At 46.3% G+C, this 26,113-nt stretch overlaps 1 protein-coding gene across 1 annotated transcript in view; it reads left to right on the top strand.

Moving 5' to 3' along the window:
- The window catches only part of LOC8033495 (neprilysin-1-like), a 200,871-nt gene extending 186,780 nt beyond the window's left edge, over nt 1–14,091 (top strand). Inside the window, exons 19-20 of the mRNA XM_002404656.3 lie at nt 1,412–1,488; nt 13,992–14,091. Of these exons, the coding sequence (XP_002404700.3) occupies nt 1,412–1,488; nt 13,992–14,091 (177 nt within the window). The remainder of the gene's footprint in view (nt 1–1,411; nt 1,489–13,991) is intronic.
- Nucleotides 14,092–26,113: the final 12,022 nt, after the last annotated feature.

Here is a 26,113-nt window from a genome sequence, read left to right as displayed (position 1 = left end):
TTGGAAGAGAAATCATCGAGTCATTTGCCATGGGGACTGTTAACAACAACATTTCTGCACCGTCATTATCATTGACAAAGACAGAGGTCGAATTCTTAACACCAGAGATGACTAGAATATTGACACCTCGTCGTGACGCTACAGCTTTTTAAACTTTTATATTTATAGTACAATTCCCTTTTCGGACTGCAAACAAGAATAATTCCGCATTATCACTGACAATGACCAAGGTTAATTCTAAGTAATCGAAAATAACTAGACTACTGACGCGCTTTTCAAACTTTTATTTTAGTGTATTCCCCTTCCTTTATAACTATTATCTCCTTTCCCTCTTTGAGAACGTTGAGACCCTTGGGGGGCGGTTTTATCGTTGTGCCATTCTATGTTGTTGCTAAATGAAAGATGTCCTGTTCCCGTCCTCGTCCTCTCTGTTTTATACTTTCAAGTTTTGTATGTAGTTATATTTTGTATCTCGACTAAAAAAAAAAAAGCTTTTAGCAGCTCTGACCATTAGTAAGCCCAGGGCCAAAAACGTCACATATCGCGCGCTTTTGGCAACGCGGGTCGTCCACGTAGGTGGAGGAGGTTTCCGCGTCGTCCGGCTAAAATGTGACGCAGTGATATTTAATTACTCTCTCCGTGCCCGCTGGCTTCCCCGAACCCCAAGAGACTTGGAAACCGCAAAAAAAAAAAAAAAAAGGTAGACGCTCAATTATGATTGCAGGGCTCCTTTAGGCGCCCGCTTCCGGTTTGAGTGATGTTACTGTCGGCGAGCCGGGCGTGTTGCATTATGGGAAATCTTTTTGGTAAATTTAGCGGACAATTTTTCCGCTAAATTTACATGGGGAACTTTGCTCTAAATTTTCCGCTAGATTTAGCAGGGGAAAGTTTTACGCTGAATTTAGCTTGGAAAGCGTAACCCACTAAATTTAGCGTAAAAATCTCTTCACTAGATTTACCGAAATAATTTTTTCGTTTTATTCAACGAGAACTTTTGCCCGCTGAATTTAGCAGAAAAATGTGTCCGTTAAATTTAGCGGAAAGATTTATCCACTAAATTTAGCGGGAAATCTTTTTTTCTAAATTTAGTGGGTAATTTACGCCACGTGACCTCAACAGCAATTCAGTCCCCCTCCCCCCCCCCCCCCCCCCCAAATTTGGGTGGAAAATTTTTTCTAAATTTCCCGGCTAAATCAAGCGGGAAAATTAGCAAAAATATCCCGCTAAATGGGAGGGCAGTAGGCCAGAAGAAGGGCAGTGTACGGAGGGGGGAGGGGGGGGGGGGGGAGGAAGAAGAGGTGCATACTTTCCCTTCTGTACCCTTTCCCCCTCCTTCTCAAGAGTTGAGCTTCAGTTCGGCATTGCAGAGACTTGTGAACGTCTTTAATTTTATTTTTGATTTGTTTTTTAGGACTTGTGCAAAAAATTTAGGGAAAAAAGGCTGCGAAATGATGTAGAAGATGACCCCCATAGCCCTGGGAAGTATCGGTGAGTGAATGTTTGTTGGTGTAAAACGAGACCCTCAAAGATAATTCTATGTGTCATTTTAACGAGCACTGTAATGACACGACACTCCCCGCTGCATTTTCGGAAGCTTATTCAATTTTCTTTGTGGTAAGACTGAAGTATTCCATAAACGAGCAGATGTTAAACTGGGCGTATTGGAAGTTGAAACACACTGAAAAACCGCGGCGACGAGGGGACGCAAAAAAAGGTAACGAGCACCAGACCATACCTCCTGACTGTTGTCCCCTTTTTGGCGTCTCCTCGCGCCCGTGTTTTTGTAGTATGTTCACTCACGAGCTCCACCGCTAAATCATCCTTACCTTTCAATGTCTGAAGTTAGTTTTTCCTTAAGGTCATTGCAGAAGCTTTATGCTTCAGACATAGTGAACGGACGCCCGTAAATTTTGTATTTCGTAGTGTACAGCTATTCTTATCTACGTATATTAGAAAAGGCACTCCTTGGTATAGGACAACCGATGTTTTACAAAATCACATAGCTTAGACTTTTATTTTTCTTTTTTTTTTAATTTTCATATTAGTTTCCCAAGCGGTATCCATGTAGTTATGGTTCTCCGAATCCCGAAAATATTTGCTTTGAGCGTGTAATCTGCATAACGAACTGAAACAATTTTTTTTATATAATGTTAAATTTGGTTTGATTAGATATATTTATAGCTTAACTTAGAAGAGGTGACTACAACAGCTTAACGAGGAGCTCTTAAAACCCTCCCTGCTTAGCCACATTGAAATCCGTATCTCAAGGCTTGCTTTTACTAGCTTTATGTACGGGTCTTATTGTCATGAATGGCAGATGATGAGGAGACGAATGTACATAAACTGAATTTTAATTTGGCGAACTTGTAACGAAAACAAAAGTACAAAGAGGTAACTGTTAGGGAGCGAGTGACATTGCAAACGCTGCGACTGCACTGCGGCTCCTGCGGCTGAAGAAGTTTTTTTGTTTTTTTATAAACTTTGCACGGCCGATCAACCAAGATCGTCCGAGCCGATAAAAAATATCGGCAGCGTCGAATAAACCTTCAGTCTGTTGGCACACCAGACACGCTGTCCATGGCTCCTTTCTTCAGAGTTCACTTCAGTAACGTCGAAGACGTCGAAGGTCGGCGGAGTAGCACGATCAATCGCGATCGGAGAGGAAATCGAACAGCCACACTTCTAGCGGTATGCTTCAGCTCTGGGAAAAACAAACCGAATTTTTTCGTTTCCTTTTGATCAGAGAGATGGAAGATGACAATTCGAAGCCCGCTCCTTGTGCGACGAAAGCACTGATCAAAGTGACACGCAGGTGCCCAGATCGGTTCAATTACTTCGTTGCTGTGTTGATAAACGCCGCAACGAAGCTCGATAAAGCGCCCCCTATAGCTCGATCTCCCACGCAATAGCGAGACTGACTCCGGACCGCTACGCGAAGCATCGTTTGTGCCACCGTGGGTTTCCAGGAGATTCGCCGCAGAACGTTCGGCGCGTAGAACAATCGAAACTCGATCAGACGACAAGGTTCTTGAACTTTCGAGAATCTCAAATTGAAAGAATGTATACAAGACCAGTCTGCTCCCTGGAATTGAACCTGCGGCCTCCGCGCAATAGCCAAGCGCTTTAACCATTCGGCCACGAACGCGCTCGCTCGGCGTCGAGCGTTGCAATACTCCCCCCCCCCCCCCCCCCTTTTAAAACTACGTCGTCTCGATGCGACGTGCCAGAAAATAAAACAGAAAAACAAACAAAAATAATGGCGCACTACGGAGGCATGTAAAACACGGTCCTATCAAACCTAGTAGAAGAATGCTCCTGTCGAACGTTGTACGGTTTCAAACGCAAGGCGTGGACGACTTCCCGTCCTGGAGGGCGGCGTGATGAGGTCCGTGTTTTGTCGGGCATCACCTCGTAGTTCGGATCTCCGAGTCGACGAAGCAATTTGTAGGGTCCGAAGTAGCGTTTTCACAGTTTGACACTGAGACCGCGGTGGCGAATGCGTGCTTAGAGCCACACTATATCTCCGGGCTGAATGCGAACGTCGCGACTACAAAAGTTTTAGTGGCCAACGTCGACACGTTGCTATTCTTGAAGCCAGAGGCGGGAAATCTGGTGGAATTGTTCGGCCCCTTGCGCTACCACCTGGGCGTCGTCGCTCCCTTAGTCAGCTGGCTCGTACGGCAACATCGAGTCAAGCATCGTCGTTACCTTCCGATCATATACCAGCTGTAAATGTGTAACTCCGCTGGTCTCTTGAACTGCAGTGTTGTAAGCGACCGTGGCGTAGGGCAACACTTAGTCCCACGCCTTGTGCTTTCCTTTCAAGTACATGAAGATCATGTCGGCGATTGTATTGCTGAGTTTCTCCTCCAGCCCGTTGGTCTGCGCGTGGTACGCCGTGGGGCGACGATCGCTGCTCTGGCTGAAAAGAAGAGTTTCCTGCGTCGGCTGCGCCACGAACGATGACCCCCGATCCTTAATTAGGACTTGAAAAACGCCATGTCGTTGGACGACGAAATTGATAAAGAACTTGGCAAGTTCCACAGCAGTAACTGACTGAAGATATTTTGTCTCGGCGTACCGGGTTAGATACTCAGCGACTACCATTATCCAACGCTTTCCCAGGGTTGACTGCAGGAAAGAACCAAGTATATCCATTCCGATCTGCTGGAACGGTGCAGTTGGCGGAGGCATAGGCTCCCGAAGACTAGCCGGCTTCGTCGGCGGATTTTTGCGTCGCTTACACTCGTGGCAAAATTGTGTGTAGAGGTGGACGGTTTCGAGGAGTTCGGGCCAGTAATACTTCTCACGAATACGGGCCAGTTTCTGGTCGTAACCAAGGAATCCGGACGTCGGGTCGTCGTATAAGGATTGAGAGATCTCCTCTCAAAGGTCGGTTAGGATTACCAGCAGCCTCGGCGAATTGTTGTCCCTGAAGTTCTCTTTGGAGAGCACACATTGTCGAATGCGACGGTCGGCAGGGATCGTAAGAAAACGCGTTGAATGGCACTCCCGCCCCCTTCTAGATGCTTTATTAGTGCGCGCAGCTCACGATTGTCTCGACGTCATGCCATGTCGTCGGTATTCCTTACACGTAGGCCCAGGGTGTCGAACCTAAATGTTTTTCTTTCTGGTTTTCGTTCCGGATCAAGGAAAACGGTTCAACTCCGGTTCGACTCGGAGGGAAAAAATAGAGGTTTGAACCAGTTCAAACCGGTTTGTACTCATATGCTACAAAAACAATTGACGGCAGTAAACGATAAAATATGCATATTTTATAAAAGTGTCCCATATAAAATGCAAAGGCTCACATTACTGTGTGGAATGAACGAGCTAGTGCTGGGGCACCTCGTGACGTGGGTGAAAGCAGAGTTCAATGTCAGGCAGCTGACGAAATAAGCAGGACGTCCTCATGCATATCCGGGGAAAGACGGCATCTCTGAGACAATAAAATGAACTTCAGTGCATAAAGGGCTCGCTCCACACTCACCTGGGTCGCAGGCATTCCCAGGGCTACTTGCGCCAATGCGTAGTTCTGGATAGCGTTCCTTTCTTTCCGCCGAAAACTGCAACACGTTAACGTCCCTTGAAAGCCGCGGCTCATTGTCTAGCATTTCCAGGAGCCATGCTCTATCAAGTGGGCTACTGGTACCTTGAACGGACACGCCAGCCTCAACCTCTCTTTCCTTGAGGAGCGCTTCCAGGGCGTCTTCAGGATCATCTGGAGCCGCCGGAGACTCAGAAGAAAGGGTAGAATCTTGCTCGCTTTGCAAAGCTGTGATTTGCCTCCAAGTCTTTGCCAAATGCAACGGGACCCGGAAATTTTGCTTAGGTATGAGAAGAAGGCGGTAGCAGGGATCCGTGTTCACTGCTGCACAGAAGACATCTGTGTCAAGAGGTTGCCGCTTTCTCTTTCTAATTGACTGGCCCAAGCCCTTTGTTAACGGCGACGATATCTTGGAAGTGTCTATGGAACATCGCAGCCATGCTTCGGAGAAATCTCCTACAGTGAGCTGTTCCTTCTAAAATGTCTTCGTCGCCACTTCTGACGGGCGAAGCGATACTGCGAGCATTTCGACCTCCGTCCAAACGCCTTCAGTCGACCTGTAGCTTTCTTCTTTTTAGAGGAACCCTCCAGCGAAGCCTCTTATTTCAAGTAGCCTGGTGAGCATATGCTGCGTGGACATCCACCCCGTTGAAAAATCAAGCACTGGTTTCTTCAACCTAGCTTCAATCCAAACCAGCCAAACCGCCGAGCCGAGGACCTCGCAGAAAAGCAAGTAAGCAAGAACACTTGCACAGAGTTTCACGCTAAAGTTGACTGCAGCGAACGCTAGCAGCTCGCCTGGCATATCCAGTGCTAAGGAGCCTATATTTCCGGCTGAGCAGCGACGCGCGGATCGTGAAGACTCTTTGTACAATCAGAGCACTCAATTTTCAAGATGGCTCATAGGATTGGCCGCGGTCCATCTTAGGTTGCAGCTGAGCATAAGCAACGAGGGTTGTCGTGTCTCTGAACACGCTTGGGAGTCTGGACAGAGCAGCGGCAACTCGCGAAACGCGTCGGCCGCCCACCGTTGTTTAAAAAAAAAAAACACACACACACACACACACGCGCGCGAGAACGCATTTGGAGAATGGAAACGAAGCAATGCTTAGAATAGCTGTGCGTCTTGAAGTTTGTGTTGAGGAGAAAACATTGTGTTCCTTGCTGTTTCTGCATTCGGAGATGGAAGCTTTTTTGCTGTTTTCTCTAGCTGTAACTGTTAATTGAGTCCCTTCCTTCCCTTCCCGGTGCTAGACTTTAATTTTTGTCAGATTATTGAATCCGCTGAGTTATATTAAAAGCAGATTACATGCGCCTATGGCAAGCCGTGCAGCTTCTAAAATATTCATCGGCCTTTGTGTCGCTTTCTTATCCGAACAGTTCTACAATGAAATCGAGGAGTTTAAAGTAAATTGAACACAACTCTACAAAATTAAAGACAAAAAACATAAAAAAATCTCGGACTGAACGCCAAAACAAAAAGGACAAAGTGAAATATAGACAAAACTAAGCGAGTTTTTTATACCTCTTTGTCCCTTTTTTCTTTTCTTGACGTTCAGTCCGAAATAAACCAACTAGCCCAACTCAACGTTTTGCCACCCAACAGGCACATTAGTTGGTGACTTTTGCTGACGTATGAATTGGGTATGTTCTAGTGAGCAATTTTCTTTGATGAGCAATTTCCGGTCCCCAAGAAAAGGTTAGGACGAATGTGGGCATTTGTTAAAGAACTACGTCAGACCAGAATTCCTGTAGAATTTAGAGTTTGTGTGCTCATTTTGTTTGAGTTCTCGAGAAAAACTTTTTTTAAATATGAAGACGACCGTTATGTGAAAACCTGATAATAGAACATTACAGAGCTTTCCGCTACCTATTTTTCTCGCTTCTTTTCTTCCCACATGAACGAAACAGCGCGAAAATAATTAATCAGCTCTGCCAAGGAACGAATAAAGAATTATTTCGTTCCGGCGCCGCCGCCAAGCGCGCCTCTCCGGTCTGCGCATTCCAAGGAGTGACGTCATAGCCGCGGCAGCCGCACTGGCGCCGCTGCGTGCCCAGCTGTGCGCCTCCGTTGAGCAGTAGCCAAGTCTGACGCCGCACCGTAGCCCCTTAAAAGCGCCTCTCATTTTGTGCGCATAAGCTCACGCTACTTATATACTGGCATAGCCGAGCTAAGCCACCGCAATTTTTTTCATACTCAACCCACCTAGTTACGCCTCGCTCGACAACATCACCCTCCTCCTCAGCCTTCCCTTACTCGCAGACAGGGCGTCCTATGGCGTCAACTCCAAACCAACACCTTCCCGACGCCCCTTTTCTACTTTTACGTGTACCCCTCCCGCGGTCCGCCTCAGTGCCCGCACTGCGGCGATCCTCGCACCCTTCTCGATATGGTCTGGCAATGCCAAGCCGTTCCCTCTGACTGACCGATGACAAGGCCACCGGCCAGTAATGGCTGGTGGACCGTGCCTAGTCGGTGGCCGCCACGTATTGGGCCCCGGACTAAGTGCTCCCTGCAAGGGAACCCATACCTGCAATAATGTTTATTCATTCATTCATTTGTCACCTTCTTCGTCTATAGCAAGGGCCTCTAACACCTCCCTTGCAATCTGGTTTTTATGGCGTCCTATCATAAGAAGATGGTCGAGCTCTGCTTTACACAGGCATGTCCGACAGCGGGCAGCTAAATGTCCGGGTCCCGCAAGGTTCCTAAGATTCGCTGCATGTTCGCGTGCTCGGTCGTTAATACATCGACCGCTCTGTCCGATATAGCAGCGCCCACATGTTGGCGGTATGCTATATATAACTTCCTTTTCACAGGGCCCGTATTGCGTTCGGTGCCTGGTATTATATGTTTCTTTGGTATTCATTGGTGCTTAATTAATTTTGCGGAACATTGAATAGCCTTATTAGGCGCCGACAAGAGGACTTGATCATTTTGCCGGTTCGCTATATATTTAGAGCGCAGCTCCTAGGCGCCCGTTTCCGGCCTGAGCGGCGTCGGGGTCGGCGTCACCATCGGCTGGGGCGTGGGCGTCACCGTGTTGCATGATTGGTAAATTTGTCCACTAAATTTAGCAAAAACTTTTCTCCGCTAGATCTAACGGAAACTTTCACCGTTAAATTTGGCGGAAAAATTTTCCCGCTAGATCTAGTGGAAACTTTCCCTGCTAACTTTAGTGGAAATTTTTCCCCACTAAGTTAGTGGAAAAAAATTCCCCGTTTTATTTATCGGAAAAGTTTCCCCGCTAAATTTAGCGGAACATATTCCGCGCTAGATTTAGCAGAAAGAATTCCCCGCAAAATTTAGCAGAAAGTTTTCCCGCTAAATTTAGCAGAAAAACCTCCCCGCTAAATATCTGAAAAAAAATTCCCCGCTAAATTCAGCGAAAACTTTTCCCAGTTAAATTTAGTGGAAAAAATATTCCCGCTAAATTTAGCGTGAATAATTCCCCGCTAGGTCTAGCGGAAAATTTTCCACGCCAAGTTTAGCGGAAGATTTTCCCCGCCAAATTTAGCGGAAAAAAATTTTCCGCTACATCAGCGGAAAACGTCCTCGCTAAATTTAGCGGGGAATCTTCTAGGCTAAATTTAATGGAAATTTTTCCCCTAAATGGAGTGGTGAGCAGGAGAAGAGGAGGGGCATAGCCCCCTCTCCGTACCTGCCACTCCTCCTCCTCAAGAGCTGCGCTCAAATTCGGCGTTACAGGGAGTTGTAAACGGCTTTTATTTTTTAACTTATGGGTAACCCCGTGAATATATGGGATCACTACAAAGGGTGTTCTGGGTTTTTTTGTTCGTTAACTCGTAACATTATTCCTCTTGATGGTGCGGCGTATTTTCTCACAGATGGAGGCGATTATGGGTTTCGAGTATCCCGCGTTATGAAGTCGACATATTTGGGTGTCAAAACTTTCTTGGACTTGATGTGGACATTATTTCTTTAGCCTTGCTGTGAGAGCTGAGATGGCCACAGCTTGCTTCACGTTCTTTGAATGTTCCGATTTTCAGGAAGAAATGCCTTCCCCGATCGTGCTTGATATTTCCAACATGCATGCCCTGTTTGGAATGTCAAAGCTAAATCCAGAAGCCGTATGGCATTGTCCATGGGAGTCTCATATGTGAAGGTTAGATTCATGCAGCTTTGTTGGAACTGTGCCATGGTGGTGTTGAGGCATCCCTTATCTTTTTTGTTAATTTTCGTGGTGCATAAAATAAGAAACCCGTCCACATATCTAAAGGTACTTACTATAGGTGTGTCTTCTAGGACCTTCTGGATGGCTCGTTAACACCTTGGCAAGAAAAATATCGCATAAAAGTTTAGCCACTTGTGAGCCAATACGCACTCCACTCTTTTGCACGTACTGGTGTTCCTGATGAGCTACTACAGTCGCTGATAGGTGAAATTGTAGGATTTCCAAGAAATGCCAAAACCTCATTCCTGTATTATTCTGGAAATTGAAAAGGCCTCTTTTTTGATGGTGGTTTTAATGACTTGTAGGAGGCTCGTATGTGTGTGTAGGAGGCTCCCTCTTTCGTTCTGCTGGTTTCACCCAAGATGCATCAGAACAAACTAGCTCAGCTTGTTCCCTTAGTAAACAATATTTAGATGGGAGTCAAAGAAAGAATAAAAACACTTAAGGACAAGGACAGACAGCACAGTTCTTTGAAAGAACTGTGCTGTCTGTCCTTGTCCTTAAGTGTTTTTATTCTTTCTTTGACTCCCGTATTTTCACCAACACGCTCTTTCATCTTTGTCTAATATTTAGATGGCTTGAGTATGATTCCGGCGGCCCGTTTGGCATTGAGAACATTTCGGAGTCGTCCTAAGTGCTCGTCAAAGTGGCTGGAAAACACTGCGACATCGTCAAGGTAGACGCGACAGCTCTTCCAGTACGGTGTCAATGACACGCTGAAAAGTTGCAGGCGCCGTGCGTATTCGGAAGAGCATCACCTTGGACTCGTACACCCCATCCGGCGTGACCAAAGCTGTTTTCTCTCGGTCCCGTTCGTCAAATTCGATATGCCAGTAGCCGGTCTTCAGGTCCATCAATGAAAGGTACCGAGAGTGGCGCAGCCGGTCTAACGTGTCGTCGATGCGGGGGAGTGGATAGACATCTTTCTTCGTCACCACGTTCAGCTGCCGGTAGCATACACAGCACCTAAATGTTCCGCCTTTCTTTTTAACTAGCACGACAGGAGAGGTTTATGGACTGCTTGAAGGTTGGATTATGTCGTCGTTCAGCATCTCTTGAATTGCTCCTGTATTACCTCTATTTTTTTTACGAAGATTCGGTACGGCGATCGATACACAGGGAGCGCGTCACTCTTGGTAACGATTCGGTGCTTTCCAACGGCGGTTTGGCGGAGCTTCGACGGCGTCGCAAAGCAGTCGCTGTATTCGGAGAGGAAGCTAATCAGCTGCCGTCGTTTCGGACCCGGAAGATTAGGGTCAATGCCAGGCTTCGTTGGCGACGTACTGTTTTGCTGAGGTGGCGAAGATTCGTCAGTAATCGTGACTATTTCGGCAGAGTTCCTGAGCTCCTCGACGTGGTCCACAGCTACACTTTTAGTGAGGTGTTCCGTTTCTTGTCGGAAGTTTGTCACGAGGACCACAGTGCGTACATCTTCAGGTTCATATACTCCTCTTGCGACGCCAATACCTCTTCACAGAGGCAATTGAAGATTGTCTTCCAGATCTTCGCCGCAGGTAGCTGCATTGATCATGATGGGTACAACAACACTTGATCGCGACAGCTGGTTAACGTGGTCGGCAGCGACTTGGACGGCGGCTCACGATGTTTGGAGTTACCCTGAAGGGCAGAACAGGTGTCCGCCGCGTCAGTTTGTTCTGTTCAAATGTCGATTACGGCGCTATATTCACATAGAAAGTCCATGCCGAGAATGACGTCTCTGGCACAGTCTTGTAGAAACACGAATTTTACAGGGCACGTCCCGCCGTGAATCTCGACTAGGGCGGTGCACTTTTCAACGAGCGTAATAAGGTATCCTCCGGTGGTTCGAATTTGTGGTTCACACCAGGGCGTCACAACCTTCTGCATGCGGCGAGAGAGCCTCCTATTCAAGTCTGAGTAGTCTGCCCCGGTGTTTACGAGTGCTCATGCATCGCGGCCGTCGATAACAACGTTTAAGTTGTTGGGCATTGGTGCGGAAGCGTGGTTACCATGCGTGGCGTGAAAAGAGTGGGAGCGCCCCGGCGTCCTTCGGTCGTCCTCGGCAACGCCACCTCCAGGCGTTGCTGCACTCAGTTTTCCCGGCGAGAAACGGGCAAACTGCTCTCTCAAAGGAACAGACGAAGAGGCGACACGGGGCGGCGTGGGGACGGCAAGCGGGATCCTCGGAGATGAGCTTGCCCAAGGGATGGTGGCCGGCGCGGGAACTCCTTGGTATCCTGCGATCGCACACCGTACTTCGGACACGGGGCGTCTGCTGCGAACCCTTCAAGTCCAATTTCGCGGTAAGCGCGTCGTCGATATACATGGCCAGCTTCGGCGCAGTTGAAGCACACCGGCCGTCGGTCAGCCGTTCGCCAGACGTCAGTCCACCTTGGTGGAAGTGGTTTACCGTGCACGTGCACTCGATCTTCCTGGCGTCGGGGATACTGTGTAGAAGGGGCGCCTCGTCAAAGTAGCGCTTGGTAGAGATGGCCAGCCGGCGGTAACCGTCGGGCTACTGTGGCGCATGTGTCCGTTGGCTCTTCAAGTGGGGCCACGATGTCGGGAGCCTCTGATCGGATGGCTGGCTGAACCTCTTTTCTCACTACCTTGGCGACCAAAAATGGGGCCGGACGTGCGGCAGCGGACAGCACCCTCGTCAGCTCTTCCTAGACGACCTCACAAATGACGTCGCAGATTCCAGTGAAGCTACAACGGATGTCGTAGCACGAAGGTGAAGAAGTAGCTACGCCCGTGTGCCGATGGTAGTGGCTGGCTTCTGCGAGGAGGGCAATTTACATGCTCGTGGCCTCCGTGATGAGAGGTTTGACAGTAGAAAGGGGTTGCGAACAAGACCACCGAAAATGTCAGCCTTCCACTTCGTATGAGGATCCGCACCTTCTTTTTGTCGGTGGCTCGTGAGTCGGCGCGAGCAATCAGATGCAGATCATCCTCGAAGAAGCTGGTGATACTCTCATTTAGGCTTTAGGTCCTTGTTCGAAGGAGGTTTTCGGCCCTCTCGCGTCGGTGTAGGCTGGTAAATGTCTTCTTCAGTTCAGTTCCTTCTTGCACACCTCCCACGAAAGTTAGATTAGGCATGCCTATATCGATTTATTGCTTTGTTTAGAAGGGGTGACTGCGGCAGCTTTACGAGGATCTCAATAAACCCTCTTTGCTTAGCCCCAATGAATTCAGTATCTCAAGGCTTGCTTTTACTAGACTTTTGTGTGGGTCGTGTTCGCTAAACACACACCTTACAAGCAGATGTAGGGAGTTTCTTGATAGTTAAACATATTATGAAGCTATTAGAACGCAATAATTTCGCAAATTATTCATAGAGTAAGCCGCCATGCACAACTGATCTCACTCCCTTAGTAGCGCTTCGGTGGCACAAACTGATTGTCAACTCTACAAAGAATATAACATGAATGTGTGCGGGAACTATGTGTCTGGTGTTATTAACGACGTTGTATTAAGTGTAGGCACTAAATAAGTACAATACTAAATGAATGATTTTTATTAAAGGGATTAAATATGCGTGGGCGGGATTATAAACCGCGTCGATCTTGAGAATATAAATGTAACAATTTCTTCGTTGCTGTCACTACGAACTATTCACGTACTCCTAACTACCGCAGAAAGTTCTTCCTGATTATATTTATTCCTTTTCACCTGCGTCCTCATTAAGAATCATAATCACACAACGAAAGCATGAACCCAATTATTTGGACCCCGAGCATGAATCGAAGCACTGATTAAACGCAAGCTACGGCCGAGCGCCGACGCAGAACATATATCCCCTGTCAGTGCTTGAACGTTTGGTGATGGCGTTAAATTTTGAGCGAACGCGCCTTACCATCCCCCTTATACCTCTAACCGGCAGTACGTTGGGATCGACGTGCTCGTCAGACCAATCAACCGTCAGTCTTGCACCATGTGATCATGGTCTCCGAGGATATTCACGGAAGAGATCGTGAGCAGAGAACAATAAATTACTGTCGATTGATTGGTCCCGTAAGCATCCGGCTTCAGAGACCCTGGCAGCATAGCTACAAATTAAATATAGTTTCGGTGGCTTTGGCCAAATACGGTGTACAACGCGAAGGTTTAATTAACAAGAAACGCTGGAGAAGTCAAAATACAACAGCTAGACACAACGAAAATGTGCTCTCCCAGATTAATAGAGCATACAAATGTGCACAACGAAGTCCTCTTAATTGTTGTGTTCAAAAATCTTGCCTGAATATTTTTTGTTCGTATATGAACTTTCATAAAATGTTTAGTTACCTTTAATATTGTGTTCCCAACTTCGGTGGCACGGCTCTTAAATCTTCGTTACCGGAAGAGTGCTTTATTGTATTGTTAAATGAAAATGGTCAAATGGTTTTAACACAGTCATTGAAAAGTGAACCTGAATGAATACCTACGAAATGTTTATCTGTAGTGAAAATTATATGCCCGAGTTGTGGTTCAAATTTGAGCGTAAGCCACTTGAAGGTAACACTTTTGACATTTACTTTGGTTTTATTCAACGAAAACCCTGCTGGCACTTCAAATCATGAAATTTTTTTAATGCAAACATCTATATTTGTTACAATGAGATAAATTAGTTTGTTCGGCTTTCTGTTTTGGAATATTTTCTGTGATGAAAATTTGTCCTAGTTTCTTTAAGAACTATACTCTCTCTTTTTTTATGACGCACATGTCTAATAAATGAGCCATCCAGGCATAACAAACAGTTACAGATTTAATTGTTGTTTTTCCCCCAGGGTGAACCTTGCAATGGGAAATTCTCCAGAATTCTTAGCTGCGTTCAGCTGCGATGATGACTCGCCTATGAACATTAAAAAGAAGTGCACCATGTGGTAACCAAACGCAGGCCACAATTCAAAATAAAATTGCCATTAAATAAATTTCATCGACTTAACCCTGGATCTCTCAAACGTGCATATGCACTGGTGCTGCAGGTATAAAACCTTTACGTATATAAAAAATAAATATAAAACACTCGCAATGCATCAGTTTGCCTAATTTTTACTTTGCAAGCCAGTACTTTCACAGCGAAATTCAGCATCTCATTTGTTTCAAACGCCTTGTTTTTTTTTTGTTTATGTTTTGTTTTTCATGTTCAATATTTTTTGTTGCCGTTCGTATTTTTCGAACTATAGTCTGCACAGTTCGCACGTGAAAAAATTCGGTTGTGTGTATATTTATTCAGCCTAGAGCTTGGTCTACCTCAACACGCGACCAGTCTCCCAGCTTTATGGTAATAAAACCCGAGACTCAAAAACACAGAAGGGGACGAATACAACACAACGTCTCAAACACAGCTGAAGGTTTATTTGTCAGACGCTCGTTTAAAAAAGCGAGCTGCCCCGGTGCCCAAACGATATCCACAGTCCCGAAGGTCAAGCCGCTTCCTACCGTCCAGTCCACGTCAGCAGCCCCCTCGCACACACACCACTAGGCGCCACAGAGTCCATGAGAACGTCCACGCAGTTGACTTATCACCCTCCACTGGCACCACTGCTAATCCCCCCCTTCCTCGCAAGGCTTCCTTGCCCCCCGCCGTCGAATCGTACACAAGCACAGCACTCAGATATACCCCCTTCCCGTCTCCCCCCCCCCCCCCCTTTACAGTTACCGGCGTAAACACTAACCTCGAAAACACATGGGGAGGCCCATCCAGTGAGCCAAAATGCGCCGCAAACTAATCTCAAAGCCGTGCAGTTTGTTCCGCTATCCGTCCATCCCCCCTTCTATGTAGTTCCTCATGTTTAATTACTGTTACGAACACGCTCGCTTTGTACTTACTTATCCCCGACTTTTCCAAAAACATACCCCCCTTCCCTTCATTTCCCTCTCCTTCCAATGCCTTAAAAAAAGGCCACTTTTACTTAACCTTCCGGCTGGATCACACCCGTCACGGCGACGAAAACTCCGTTTCTGATATAGGACCAGGTTAGGTTGTCTCAAGAAATAGAAGGATTGCTTATGCAATTCCCAATACTCCCTATTTTAATGGTCTCCCTCAATACCCTTTTAATCGCATCTTTTTTACTGTAGATAATTTCTGTTCTGGCCCACTCCTAAACATGTCTGGCTATTTCTGAATTTTGAGCCCACAATGCTACTGCCCTTTGTGCTCTAATAACCGGTCGTTTATACATCTTCCAGTTGGGCCAACGTAAGTAAAACCACATGTCAATGGGGTTTTCCTTACGTTTTACTTACCTTTCCTTACGTTTTACTTACCCCTTTTTGACTCTCGACTTCTCTATTTTAGTGTTTTTTTGGGCACCCGCTCATCCCTCCCGTGAATCGGGTTAGTCTGCTGAGTTTAAAATCCGGTCTGAAAACCACAGTTACGTTAAATTTTTTAGCAACAGCCTTCAAATTATAGGAAACCGAATGGTAAAAGGGAATGCAAACTACATTGTTCATGTTTTCTTTTACTCCGACCGTACCCGCCAAACGCTGCAAACCCCTCGCGGCTACGCTTTCCACAAGCTCCCTTTTGTATCCTGCCGCTAACAATCTAGACGCTTGCGCCTTTATGCGCACAAGATTTACTGAGCTTTATGCGCACAAGATTTACTGAGCTTTATGCGCACAAGATTTACTGAGCGCACTATTCAACAGTGAAGCGGCAACACCTCTCTTGACCGTCCTGCCATGACAGCTCATGTAGGGCAACAATGGCCTGGGTTCATCCCTGCCGTACCTCCAGCAGAAACCGTTCGCCAAACTTACCTTAACATCCAGAAAATGTAGTGATCCATTTTTTTTAAATTCTTTTACAAAGGCCAGCTCAGGCACCGCGTTTCGGATGAAATCCACAAGCATCGGCGAGTCACTGCTTCTCGTCGTACAAACCAAATGTCATCGACATGGCCTTTCACTAAACCGGTCCCACCTGACATCGACGTCAACACCGTTTCGACTTCAGAAAGAATGGGCGCCAATTGTGAACCAATGCACACACCTTTTTTCTGAACCAATTCCCTTCCTTCAAAACCCACATCAGTGACCGACAAATACCTCTCCAATAACACCAAGAAGCCACTAATCCTTATGCCGTAACTTTTCTGAAATTTCACTAACCCCAACTCGAGCCAATCCCTCACATGTTGCAACAACACACTCTGGCGCATTTTGGCTCACTGGGTGGGCCTCCCCATGTGTTTTCGAGGTTTGTGTTTACGTCGGCAACTGGAAAGGGGGGGGGGGGGGAGACGGGAAGGGGGTATATCTGAGTACTGCGCTTGTGCACGATTCCACGGCGGGGGGCAAGGAAGCGTTGCGAGGAAGTGGGGGTTAGCAGTGGTGGCAGTGGAGGGTGATAACTTAACTCCGTGGACGTTCTCATGGACTCTGTAGCAGCTAGCGCTGTGTGTGCGAGGAGGGCTGCTGACGTGGACTGGACGGGAGGAAGTGGCTTGACCTTCGGGACTGTGGATATCGGTTCGGGCACCAGGGGAGCTCGCCTTTTTAAACGAGTGTCTGACAAATAAACCTTCAGCTGTGTTTCAGACTTCGTGTTGTGTTCGTCCCCTTCTGTGTTCCTGAGTTTCGGGTTTTATTACCATGAACCATCACCAGCTCGCTTGTTTTGTAAGTATTACTGCAGTTGTTCTCCCAGGTTTAGGTGAGAAATGCCGCCAGTGCACTACAACCGCTAGCCTGGGGTCATTAACTTGCACCACGCAGTTCTGATACACGACCGCACGCTGGTACGATGCTCATCCAGATCAAAGCGCGCATGTGTGTGGATTTAACCCAGAATCCTGGGTGCTGCAGCGGGAGCTTTCGCTCCACGTGCTCTGAGCTGGTGTACGCTAACCCACTCGGCCACCACTCATCCCTAGTTCGCACGTAAAATTCTCATTAGCTGTGGATCTTGAAAAGTGCAAGTTTTATTAGCACACAGAAAAATACTTTTATCATACAGAACTAATCATTAACATAACCTGAGATGTACATAATTTGTGATGTCTCGTCAAATTTAGCAGTATTAAAAAAAATTGTTCTCTTGTCCGCACTCGTAGATGATCCGCACCGCGTAAACTTTGAACTTTCAAACGTGCATATTCAGAGGACTCTAGTGCAGAATAAAAGGCACTCTATACTGTAAAGAATGCCAGTGCGTCTACTTTCAAGCACAACACATGGAGGGCCAATCACCTCAACTTATGGAGGCAGCTCAGTGCATCACGATGCAGTAACATATTCTTAGACCAAAAAACGCAGTCTCAGTTGTCACATTAAAGGGAGATGGGGCACTTCTACATTTGAGAAAAAACGCTTGCATTGTGTTCATTTGGCCTTTAGAATAACAGTGATCACAATTTTATTTCAATGCGACGCGCCGGAGAGCTATAAGCGTAATTACAAAAGAGGGCTGAAGCCCCGCGTTTCTAGGCTTGGGCAGCCAAAAGATCCGTCGATGACGTCACGTACAGCGACTGTGTTTCGTGTTTTTCTCGCGTTTAACAATACTTGCGCAGCAAATGGTTTGAATATTCGGGTTCGTAGGGTAAAAATACACTAGAATTCACTTCTAACTCATTTTTTTCAAGATGCTCCATAGCTTCCCTTAAGCAATGCAAGCGTGACGTTTTGCTCTACCTAATGTAGCAAATCAGACTGCGTTTTTTGGTCTAAACATACGTTTCGGCATCGTAATTCGCTGAGCTGCCTCCTTAAAGGGTAACTGCAAAGAAAAAAAAGTTTTTTTTTAAATAGCCTAATTGGGACAAGCATGTCAAAAAACAATTTTTCCGCGAGAAAAAACATTTTTTACAGCAATATTTATTGCGTGAGACTGATTTTAGTTTGCGGCTATTTCGCCCGTTTTAAATCGCGCGCCACGAAGTTGTGATTATGTGACGTCAATCCCAAACGGTTCTCATTGGCTAAGAGTTTGATTGACAGCTTAGACCTTGGTTGTTAAACCTTTGTTATTCGTTGCAATTTCCTTTTGAGCGGCATATTTTTACGTTTAAAGAATAACCCATGTGATGAGAGTTATTATTCTTTACAAAAGGTTTACAAGACGGGCACTTCCGTTTGGATTCATACAAACAAAAGTTTTCGCCATCTTTCATGGCCTCCGAAGTCTGCTCCCGCCTGTCTCGCCTACCTCGACTAATCGTTTCGCCGAAGTGATCAGTGTTTCGTCGTTTCGTGCTGACCCAGGTGCTTGAGTGAGACTTCTTGAAGTGAAGTAGTGTGTGTTTAGCAGCTGTCGCAGGTGTTAGTGATAGGAAGCGACGCGGTGTTTTGGCTTTCATAGCGCGGTTCTTTCGTTTTCCTCTTTGCTTGCTTAGCGTGCTTTTTTTTTTTTTTTTTTTGCTTGTTTGTGCGTGCAAATGCTGACTTTTCGGAGATGTTAGATGCGTGATCCCGACAGTGAGCCTTCCAGCAGCCATGTCGCCCCGAGAGGAATGCTATTTGGGTGGAGGCAATCGGGCGTTCGCGTAGCGACAAGCGTGTCCAGTTACGTTCTCGTCATATCGCTCTGGAGGCCGTCGAGATTCGCCCCGTGTGCACCTAACGTCCGCGACTAGACAGAAAATAAAAAAAGCACTATGTCCACTACATAAAAATGGTCTCAGTTCATGCATCTGTAGGCAGGTACGAAATCGTGCCCAAATTTATTCACACCGCACGATGCAACACGTCGCTGTGCAAACGCAGTCCAACACGAAGCATAAAAACGGCAGATTTAGGACAACAATGCGAAGTCCATTGTTCAATTAAAACGTAGTAATTTTGTTGAAAACGCCCGCAGCTTTTTACTCACGGAATGCGTCGGGAAACTTCCACATTTTGAAACAGAACGAGGCAGATTTACTTTTAAGAACGCTCCCAGCGTCCTCCCGGACCAGTTTGACTGGATCAGCTGACGGCGACGGGACTTAACTGGTTGAACGTCAACCCCACAACAACCAATTTGCGCTCCGTGTTAGCACCGCATTACACACACCACAAACGTTTCAGCTCTGTCTCATCGCCGTGTTGCACCAAACGGAACGAGATCGCCGAAACCAACGCAGCGCTGTCGTGAACCTTGGCTCGTGGTTGCGCACTCGTGGATTCTGTGACTCCCTTCGCTTTGAAAGCGCGCACGACGATTACGAACGATACTTTCCATCTTCCGGGAACATCACAGGGGCACTTCTCCGGTGACGTCTTCGCTACATGTGCTCGCAAACCGCGTCAAACCAAAAAAATACCACGGCCTGGCGTGGTTGCCAGATCTTGCCGGAAGTCGAGACGCTGCGCCGTTCAACTCCGCAACGCAAGGAGAGTGAGGGGCGGGGCGTACTCCTCTTCCGCGGGGGTCGAAAGCGCGGGAGTTTCAAATGTGGAGAAATTCTGACTCTACTAAATTACGTCCTGTGGCGTAAAGATTGATAAAAAAAATATTTTTTTTTCGCGGAACATTTGTTTTGTGACATGCTTGTCCCAATTAGGCTGTTTAAAAAAAAACTTTTTTTTCTTTGCAGTTACCCTTTAAGGTGCGGTGATTGGCTGTCCGAGTGTTCTGCGGGAGAGTAGACTAACGGACTTTTTTTAGACTGTAAAACTGATATAGGGACTGGCTACTCAATACCATCTCTCAATTTTATGTACCATGTGAAACATTGGCACAAACCTGTTCATGTCAACATTGTAAGCACATAAAATAATCATCTACCATTCACTTATCGAGATCGCAAATTTTTGATGTCACTTCTTCTTCTTCTTCTTATTATTATTATTATTACTATTATTATTATTATTATTATTATTATTATTATTATATTAGTAATAATAATTAATCATAATATTAAAACTTTTTTTTAGCAAAAACAACGTTGAAATGTGACACGAAAAAAAGCTGCGTAAAACAGCTTCACGAGCCCAAAGCCACCTGAAGTAGCAGTCGAAATGAAAGCACCAAAATAAATTATACATGACATATGACATGTGCAATATACAAATGAAAAACAAATTACAAAGAGAACTAACGCTATACAATAGAAGTAGCCTATTCATGCAATCTGCACAACAGTGAAGACATATCGAGAAAGTTAGAACCTCACTAAAAAAAAGCGAAAGAAAACATCCGCTCAAAACAATTTAGCACTTATCGCAAAAATTTGGATTGAAATAAACAGTTAGTTCGACTACTCTTAACCAGCATCCACTAAGCTGGATAAGAGTAGTCGGCAAAGTATATTCCGTACCTTGGTAGCTATAGTTAGTTTTAAAAAAAAGGATATATACTGCCCAAGGTTCTTTAATTCTTGTTGGGTATTTATATATTTTATGTGTTAACTTCGCTAAGTTTTTAAATTTTCAAACAGTTTTGTGGAGCAGTAAATTCTATCTAGCTTAGCGTGAACTGAATTTTGTAAATATATATGAACGCTGCTTTCTGCCTAGTTGCAATGAAGCAGTATCGAAAAGATTGCTCAAATCAACTACATCTAGCAGCAGCCTAGCGCTTTTGTAAATTCGCGCTTTACTTGGAGCTCAGTCAGCTTCATCGCAAAACCAGTTGAAAGCTCCTAGACCTAACATCCCCTCACAAATTAAACAAGGTCGGAGATGATGAAGAAACGTTACTATGTTAGTAACCTCATTGGGCACATAAACATATAAGACTCTCTACTTTGTGTCAAAAACTCTAAAATACCACATAATGAGGTGGACACAATAAAATGTCTCTTGTGACCATTCATTCAGAGAAGTGAAAAGATTTTCTAATTTTCAATAAACAGCGCCCAGACAGACCACCCGCATGGCTTAGGTATACTTCGTAGTCTTGCAGAAAATATTGTGAGGCTCGTTTTACTTGCACATCTGGCGGCGAAAGCTTTGTTTCCTGTACAGCCAGAAAATAGACTTCTTTATCTTCAATTAGGAGTTTTAAATGATACTGTTCTTTTTCTATAATTAAAACCCCTTACATTTAAAGTCGCAAAACAAGGGCCATCAACTAAGGGAGTGTGTGGAGGAGTGGGAGGAGGAGAAAAAAGGAAGGGGAGGATCTTCCTTATGCATGAATATCTATCCTGAAAGGTGGATTTTCGCTTACTCGCGTCGGTGCCAGACGCAACTTTTTCCACTTGCTGTCATTGGCTTCCTTAAAGTGCTGACTGTTGTTTCCATTTCGGTTGGGGGGTCCTCTTTGCGATCCGATGACGCGTGGTTTTCTATTGCATCAGCTGTCTGCCTAGGTACTTTCAACGTTTCCTGTGTATCCTCCGGCTTGATCTCTTGACAGGCTGTTTCAACCGCTTGCGCGGTCGTGCTGGCTTGACTCTCAGAAGGTCCTTTGTCAGTTCTGGCCATGCAGTCCTCAGAACTGGGAGGCACGGGGTCTCTAGGCTTCCCTTGTTTGATTGATTGATTGATTGGGCTTCCATGGCGCAAGAGCTGCTAAGGCCAAAATGCGCCAAGAGTGAGGCCTCTCTTGTGAGAAAAGGACCTCATTGCTAGCGTCTACCACTAATCTGTTGCAACGTCCACACTTTGGGGTACGACACTGTCTACGAATGTGACCGACCTTTTGCATCGTAGACACAAGGGTGGCCGTCCGCACATGACCAGAACAGACTAGAAACCGGCAACTTTGAGTAGAGAAGACACTTTTTCCGTTATCGCTGTGTCAGGCAGAGTCAGACAGCCCTGTCTGTTCATTGTTTCCATGTCCTCCATCCCTGGGACTCGCCACCTCTCTCGCGCCACGCTCCGCACAGACTTAAAGGGCGCCAATGCTTCAGCCATCTTCTTATTTTCTGAATACAGGGCCAACCAGAGAAGCTTGATCTTTCCATCTTTGGAATTCTTATCTATTATGAAACGTTTCTTTCCTTTCACGTTTAGTTCTTTCACCGCTTTCAGCCTTTCCGCGGCTGCGGGCATTTTCAGCGTTGCCATCCAAAAATGTCCTCTTCCGAAACTCCCCCGGAGAGAGCACTTCACTCAAATATATTACATCCTTCAGTCCATCGCGAAATTTTATCGCACGGTAGGGCCGGCCTGTAAGGTCAGCATGGAGAAAGACGGAGTTGAGGCATAAAGCTCCTGGTGGGTAACAAGAAAGGAAAATCTTGTACTCATCTTGCCTCGCCGCCTGTGCCCGGATATCCCCTGGGCCTAGGGGTACTGTCGTTGAGTTGTCCGCGTGCACCCTTTGAATATCGTTATTAACGCTTAGACCTGTAGTAAAAGGGTTTTCTCGAACTGAGGCAGACTGTTGATTTTCACTGGAGAGCATGAAAATACGCCCGTTCGAAAACGGCGTCTTTTTCTTTCTCCTCGGCCTCATATCCCCAATTAAAGGAGTCATAAAACGATTTTTTACTTCCGCTAAATACAACTGAGAGACACTCCCTAACGTTAATAACTAAAACAAACCTGCCTTATTTTTTTTTTTTGAGGTATGGCAGTTACCAAAACAAATTCGAGAAATATGATCAGTGTTCACCCCCTCAACTCGGAGCGGCAACAAGTGGCAAAGTAACCTGGCGCCTATCCATAGCCTCCTCTATACTAATAAAGCCTGGCTGATCGCCATGAGACGTTGCCGCCGAAAAGCAAAAAGGTAGAGCGGCAGACAACGGATGAGAGGAGAATCATGTAACGGGCGCACCGCTGCGGCGAGACGCCGAAACACACTTCTCCCGGGCGATGGAATGTCTTCTCGTGCTCCTTGCGTTCATCGCGCTACCGCTTCTTTTCTTGTCGGGTGTGAAAACCTTGTTTAGGGTCCTCGCCACTGCAAAAGTTGTGCGCTGTACACCAGATCCCCCCTGGAATCCCCGAGAAATGCTCTCTGCTACCAGATCCTCGCGCTCTAAATCTGCGATCCGGCGCTCTATGGTTCCGTCGTCGACGCTTAGTGAGCCGCCGACTTCAATCCCACCCGCGCGCTGTGGCTGGCAAAGTAGAAAACACGGGCTGAGCTCCAGGCATTGTTAGAGTTCGGCTATTCTCATCACCATAGTGGCTGGACACGAGACACCACCCCAGTGTCCGCCGAAGCATTGATTATTACAAACCGAAGTCGAGTGCTCACGCGATCCTCCTATCAAACCATGAGCTGCGCTTGACTTTTGTCAGGTGGGCGCCTTAGACCCCACAATTAACTTAAATAGCTTTGCGAAGGCAAGGTTCAAAGAAATAGTGCTCTTTTATTTTCGCAATCTTACCGCGACAAAGCAACTTCTAAATCAGTGGCGGACTGTGCCAGTATTCTTCGACAATACTGGGACCAGTACGCCTCTGCAATGTCATAAACATTTCAACCCAATTGCGTTGTGACGAAGGAACACAGTGTACCGGTCCGACATCATCGTCGTCTTAAGAAAAGACAAAAGCGCGCAAGACAGTCTCGAGCCAAGCTCCGCACACCCATCACCACTGCACTGCTAGGGGCGACATGTTTGCGAAGCCGATCGCAGCTGTACTTTGTCCTGTTCATCATGTATCTATGCAAATAATGTACATATTCTGCAACTAAATACGCACGCTGGCACTCTCCGTGCGGTCACCCTGGAACTGCATTTCACTAAAGCCCAAGTTTTTCGGTATTTTCGAGGTGAACGTCATTTTCGAGGACGTACTACGTATGAGAAATGGTCGTTTATAACATTGACAGAAGTATTTCAAGCCAAGAAAGAAAAAAAATGATGCGCGAAAAGAAAGGAAATATTCGAGACCACCAAGTGTTCCACTGTTGCCCGATGGTTGGCGGCTGTGCGTTCTCTTGTTGTAAGAGATTTTAAGAAGGTTTAACGGGATGCTGTAATTAAAATTAAAATTTCACTTTTGGCGCTGCCTGATTGCCCTTAATGGTGTGTGGCATCGGATGTGTACAGACTTAAAGGCCGACGTACAAAACCTCGGTTTTCTGCAGGGAAGATAATCCTCTTAGCGCTCCCCTCTTCTAGGCTCCGAGGGGAGACAAGTTGGAACAAGGTAAGAAGTGAAGACGGTGTAGGAAAGGAGGAGGCGGACAAGTGGAACGCGCGATGTTTGTCGGCCTCTTAAAACCGGCCTAGAGAATCGTCTTCTGCCGCGCAGAAACCGGTTCCCAGTTTCCCCTTTCTCCGTTCTCTCTTGCCCTTTGTTTTCCTGCTCTCCCAACAGGAGGGTGTCTCTGAGCAACACCTATAGACCAACACGCGGCCCTGACGTCACGCAGCTGCGGTGGCGCTGTCGATGGCATTGCGCATGCGCAGATGCTTCACTACACGCGAATTCGGTTTCTGCGCACGCACAGTGCCCACACCTTGTGTGGGCAAACGGGGGCTTGCTTGCAAACAGCGTGTCGGTCTATAGGCAAAAGAATCCCAAGTGTTGAATTTTCCTACGTCACTTAAAGCGGCGACCGTACGGCGCAAATTGAACATGACTGCGGTGTCAGCGTTCGGCTGAAACTCGGATTCTCACCGATTGGACACGAGTTATGGGCGAACGATGACACAGCAGTCGCGTTCGATTGGTGCCCTGCTGTGGCCTCTTTTAGTGACGCTGAAAAATTCAGCACTACGGCTTTCGTATGTGGGAGGTGTTGCTTGCTCTGGGGGGGGGGGGGGGGGGGGGGGCTGGCTAGTCCCCGCAGAAAGAAGAGTCTTTCTTGAATGGGAAGGAGAAAATGATAAGAAAAATCTCTGTTTATTTTCTATAAAAATATGATGGAGACTGACCAAGGAAAAAAGCTACTTCGTGGAGCTTGACGAGTCGTCGGGCCTACTTTCTAAAATGGCAGCAGCGGTAGCAAACACCTACAAGCAGAAAATAACAACACACACGAGCAACACAAAAAGAAACTTGCAGCTAACAAATCATAACTGGAGCTACAAACCAATATTACCAAACGCTTTACACAAGGTAAGTATACAAACAATGCATCCTTAAATTGCCCCTGGAAAAAAAGTTTTTTTTAAATTAATCTAATTGAAACACGTGTTTAAAAGATGTTACGCGAAAAAAAGTTTACAGCAATACTGACAACGCGAGCCGCGATTTAGTCGGTAGTCACCTCCGTTCGAATATTTCTCTCTCTCGGCAATTCGGGCGCGTGGAGGAGAGGTGGATCGGTTTCGCCGTCACAGTGAGGTGGAAAGAGGAAATGAACTACTCGTTCAGATCGAATGAGCGAATGACCATACCGTGAAGTCATGGAGTTTGCGCGCAGAATTTCAAGTAAATTTCTCGCCGTCAATATTGCTCCGAACTGCTTTTTTAAGTAAAATGTATTTCTCGACACGCGTTCCTATTAAAAATGACCTTTCCGCTCTGATATGTTACGGGACCCTACTAGACCTTCAAGACTTCAGCACTTCAAACTTTAGCCCTTCAGACTTTCAAGACTTCAAACATCAAGATTTTAGACTTCAGACTTCAAGATTTCAAACTTCAGACTTTAGCACTTCGGCCTAACCTCTTAGCCAACATACCTTAGAAATGCAGCTTTCCGGAAAGCCGCGACAGATCAAAATGTATGGAAAGCGTTTACTCAAACCCGAGCGCAAGCAGCTGCACACAATTGGTCAAACCAAATAAAGACAACCGAGTTGTTTGTCGAAAAAAAAAATATTTCGAGGCACTCACAATGTTGCTGGGTAAATTTCTGAGACGTATGGAAGTTCAACTAATAAAACCGAACAGATTCACCGCTCGAACTCAACGTCGTCCTCGAGGGCCGAAACACAAACAGCACTTCAAGGGATGGGCGCGATGCTACACTGTCGAGTCCGTCAAAACCGACCTCGAGGGCCCCAAACACAAAAAGCACTTCAAGGGATGGGCGCGATGCTACACTGACGAGTTCGTCGACCACGACGCAAGAACAGTAACAGCCGCAGCACGGTGTCGACAAACTTCGGAG

Source organism: Ixodes scapularis, unplaced genomic scaffold (assembly GCF_016920785.2).
Source record: "Ixodes scapularis isolate PalLabHiFi unplaced genomic scaffold, ASM1692078v2 PGA_scaffold1__304_contigs__length_218370807, whole genome shotgun sequence".
Taxonomy (NCBI): Eukaryota; Metazoa; Arthropoda; class Arachnida; order Ixodida; family Ixodidae; genus Ixodes; species Ixodes scapularis.
Note: the sequence above shows the minus strand (reverse complement) of the source record. Positions and strands in the feature narration are given on the sequence as shown.